At 36.0% G+C, this 4,260-nt stretch overlaps 1 protein-coding gene across 1 annotated transcript in view; it reads right to left on the bottom strand.

Moving 5' to 3' along the window:
* Nucleotides 1-2,122: 2,122 nt before the first annotated feature.
* The window catches only part of LOAG_17103 (FK506-binding protein), a 3,460-nt gene continuing 1,322 nt past the window's right edge, over nucleotides 2,123-4,260 (bottom strand). Inside the window, exons 4-11 of the mRNA XM_020449763.1 lie at nucleotides 4,049-4,169; nucleotides 3,820-3,896; nucleotides 3,439-3,612; nucleotides 3,116-3,327; nucleotides 2,893-3,001; nucleotides 2,712-2,789; nucleotides 2,521-2,628; nucleotides 2,123-2,447 (exon numbers count right to left, since the gene is read on the bottom strand). Of these exons, the coding sequence (XP_020306655.1) occupies nucleotides 2,376-2,447; nucleotides 2,521-2,628; nucleotides 2,712-2,789; nucleotides 2,893-3,001; nucleotides 3,116-3,327; nucleotides 3,439-3,612; nucleotides 3,820-3,896; nucleotides 4,049-4,169 (951 nt within the window). The 3' untranslated portion in view covers nucleotides 2,123-2,375. The remainder of the gene's footprint in view (nucleotides 2,448-2,520; nucleotides 2,629-2,711; nucleotides 2,790-2,892; nucleotides 3,002-3,115; nucleotides 3,328-3,438; nucleotides 3,613-3,819; nucleotides 3,897-4,048; nucleotides 4,170-4,260) is intronic.

Genomic DNA, 4,260 nt, shown 5'->3' with positions numbered 1-4,260 from the left:
GATCTTAGTATCACGTCCCTTACCATTTCACTAAAATCTCATTATGTCTGAATCGTTTGAGACAGTGTAGAGTGTTGATGTGTACGGGATTAATCTAAGAAGGAGCAGAATAGAACGATGTATCTTTTCGGCAATAATGCATTCAAAAACTTAACATTTATTACTGCTGATTTCCGATAAGCTAATATTATTTTCATTTTCGAGATGATACTGAAACATAGAGGACTAGGACATAACTATCCTACCACTAATTAATTGACCTTGAGACAATCGGCTCACCAGTTTTTCAGTCGAAGACTGTGAAACGGGCAAAGAGTAAAGTCAAGTATAAAATTTAGTCATGAACGATTTCATTTATCGATTACTTTCTTTGTTATATGTTATGTGTGTTTGGTTTCTGGATTCAGCGATTGATTGCGACTCCATTATTAATAACAAATCTGTAATGGATAGTGTATGAGAGAGAATGGACGTATCATTCTGATGAAATGTACCGTTTTCTGTTCAATTTCCAGAAAATTGCTCAAACCTTTCGGCATATTGAGACGTATCATTCTCGGATATTTGAGAGTACCAGTTCGATGATGAATCCGCACTTCTGCTGTAAAACCACGCCATGCTTTTTCCATATATACTTGGCGGATCGGTACCTTTGCGAAAGCACAACTAATTTATTTGTTTCATGACTAGTGGTTAAAATTTTCTTAATTAGTTGGCAGTTTGGCAGTTCTAAAGGATGGATTGGAACCTGTAAAATATTAATGCATTTTGCAAGTAGAGGTTTCACATTAATCCGACCAGTCTCTATATCACTGCTATTTCTTGCCGTATCATGTTTTGTTTTAGCATTTTGCTCCAAGAATGCTGCTTTCGTAGCTGCAGAGTTCAAAGTTATTCATAAAGCTTATCACCTAAACTGATCCTCTAGAAAAAGTTTAGGATTTAAGGGAGCATTAAGGATAAAGGTGGGGGATATCAAAGAAGTACAAGCTATAAAAAATTGGAACCGTTTTGTTTCCATCGTGGCGATTTTCAATTTTTGCTACAATATTCAAAAAAATATATTCAAATATTCAAAATATATTCAAATATTCGAATATTCAAAAAAAAAAAAAAGACGCAATAAAAATTTAGATGAAACGAATGGATTGGGGAAGTAGTTAGATATTGGAGACTGGATGAAAGAGTGACCATATAGTGAACAGTCATATAAACCGTATGAAAACCGATCAGTCAGTTAATTCGGAAACATCGTCTTTGCGTCGAGAAATACTAGCATCAAAAATATGTAGCAGAGAATTGCGCATATGGCAAAATTTGACGAGAAATGTATTCCAAGAGCCAGTAGTTGTAGACTATGAGTCGACAATAATGGAAGTGTTGTGCAGAACGTTTCGGTGAAATGTAATGGGCCGTTTCAAAATTGTTACTTTGGATTTCATTCGGGGAAAAAGAAAATGAATGGGGAAAAAAAATGGATTACGAACTCAGCTAAGAACAGAGTCGATTTTGTTTTTTACTCAGTTATGCCATTTCCAAAGGAAAGTTAAGACTAAATGCAGTGGTGGATGTTCATGACTGTAGAATTTCCAAACCTGGAAGCAAATATGAAAAATATCCACATCCGCATGTCCTTGCCATGTCAGGTTATAGATATTCTGTCCCTCGTGATTAAAATAGACCTGAAATCTCTCGAATCTGTCTACCGCAAAAGCAATCACAAAAAGACTTCCCCTACTGACTGACTACAACATCCCAAAGAACATATCTTACTATCGCAGCTAGCAAATTTCACAACCGTTCCCAACTCTTTTACAAAATACAGTGAGCCAATAGTATCAGTGATGCTGCTATAAGTTGTTCCACCATGTTTCAAACGTGCAAACCGGGAACCGAATTGCTGCTTAGACGAAGTGACGTTTTCGTGAAAGACCGAGACCAGTTGTCGATATCAAGTCCTAAGATGACAGCTAACAACATGTGAAATAAGAACGTACTCAACACGGGTTGGGTAGCTTGACATTTAGAAAATAGGAAAAAACTATGATAAATGGATAACTGTGCAATCACATGTACCAAATATAACGCAAGTAAAACCTGTATGAGAACACAAACCTCACACTGCCTGTATTCACTTTTGAGTATTTCCACTTCAACAATTTTTCTATATACCACTTTTTTAAATTCTCTTACGCAGTACAAATTAATAAAAACTGCTTTTATCTGCTCGAAACAAAAACATTTGACATTTACAAATAAAGAACTAAACAGTGGTAACTGATAACTTTGACAAATAAACAAATACGCTTAAAATTCAAGGAACGCATGAGAGATAGATCAAATTTAACAATAAAAACCAATAAATCCTTCAATCCTCAGTTAACCACTTCCGATTTGGGGCTCTCAGTTTCCATTGGTGTTGTCCCTAGATCTTCATTTGTTTCAATCTGAAATGGGTAGTGCTAAAACCTATCCAGGCACAATTTTTCAAAAACTTCCAAAATTCTAGTTAAATATAACCTTTTCTTTAGCAGTAAATTTTTCGAACATTCCCTTGTATCGCTTTTTCTCCTTTTCACGAATTTCAGCCAACTTTTTCTTGCATGCCACTATTTGCGCTGCCGCTGCCTAAAACTTATGGGTTATGATGATATAATAGAAAAGCGAGTCCACAAATGAAAAGATCATTAGTATCACGGTAGATAGAGAACCTTGTTCTCTGGTTCGTATTCCAGCACTTTTTTATACTCAGTAATTGCTTCATCAACATCGTTTTGCTCTTGAAGTGCCTGAAATAATACCTTGGAAACCATTATAATAACCTCTTCAGAGTGAGACAGTCGAAATAAAGGCGAACAATATCACTTGACATTAGATTTTACAGAAAATTACCAAAGCCTTTCGATAGAGTGCTTTCACACATTTCGGATCTATTTCAAGCGCTTTGTCACAATTTTTTATGCATTCCACTGTTTCATCTTGCTTCGCGTATACAAGGGCGCTAAATCAAAGAAAACGAAGTTGTAAGTTAAAATTAAAAGATAATGAATACGGACTTCTTAAAGACTGACTACTCTCAGAAGATCCACAAAAATAAGGATCGGAACGCAAGAACCTGTTAAGGTAACCGGCAAGCAACAGCGCATCCCGCCTGCTTTTGGCTTCATTCTCCAAAGATTTTTCATATTCCAGCAGTTCGATAACGCGCATATACTTTGCAGTTGCAAGGCGCATCTTGCCTTGTTTGAAAAACATTGTACCCCTTTCTTTGGCAGCTTCTGCAGCATCAAGTTTTTCGTCACCAGTCAATTCCCACGACGCCTTCATCTGAAAACGTAACTTACTGATTTTCTAACAACATTATAAAATTCTACGCTGTCCACACATGATGAATTATAGGCAAAAAAAGTGGAGACCGAATATAATATAAAAAAACACCTTCTCATATTCCTTGAGGAATAAAGTGAAGTCAATTTCAGCATGGGACGGCAAATTATACTCCGGAGGCGGAGTAGCACCAAACGTGAAACGGCTTCCTTTGAGATGAACTGTGGACTTTTCGCCTTTGTTGAATCGACGAAGGGCGCGGTCAACACCTTCCGGCAAACCCACCTGAAGATATTTATTTTGAAAATATATAACTTCAAGCTTTTTGGACCCAATAATTTGTTTGCAAAAAGCATCAGTATATCGCTCTCAAGGGATGTGATCATTGCATATTGGTTAAATGCTTATCCTCGGCCTATTGTCATCATTTGCATAAATCCATAAATGGATAAGAAGCATTAGGCAAACCTGAACCAAAAAAATTTGTTATACCTCAGAACCTTCTCCCAAAATGAAACTGATTTCCTTATCGTAAAAAACTCGACCATTGTATGAACCAACGGCACATACTGAAACAAATGTCGACTTCATCCATTGCCGGTGGTCTCTCCAGCAATTCTCCTTCAAGTTGTGAATAGGAAAGAAAATCCCTTCCAAAGAAAACACGCGTTACTTAGAAAGATAATCTAGAAAATACAAGTAAATAAATTTAACCACCAACCTTTAACAGTTGAACCTTCCGTGGGACTTGAGTATTTCTCACCTTCCACAATGATCGATCGGGTGATTGTACCGTCTCGGTCCGGCGAAATATCTTCTCCTTGCCAGCTCAGTAATTCAATCTAAAAAGATTGTATATATATATATATATATATATATATATATATATATATATATATATATATATATATATATATATATATATATATATAT

The sequence above is a fragment of the Loa loa genome, assembly GCF_000183805.2.
Source record: "Loa loa unplaced genomic scaffold supercont3.40, whole genome shotgun sequence".
Taxonomy (NCBI): Eukaryota; Metazoa; Nematoda; class Chromadorea; order Rhabditida; family Onchocercidae; genus Loa; species Loa loa.
This window is presented reverse-complemented; position numbering and strand designations above follow the sequence as displayed.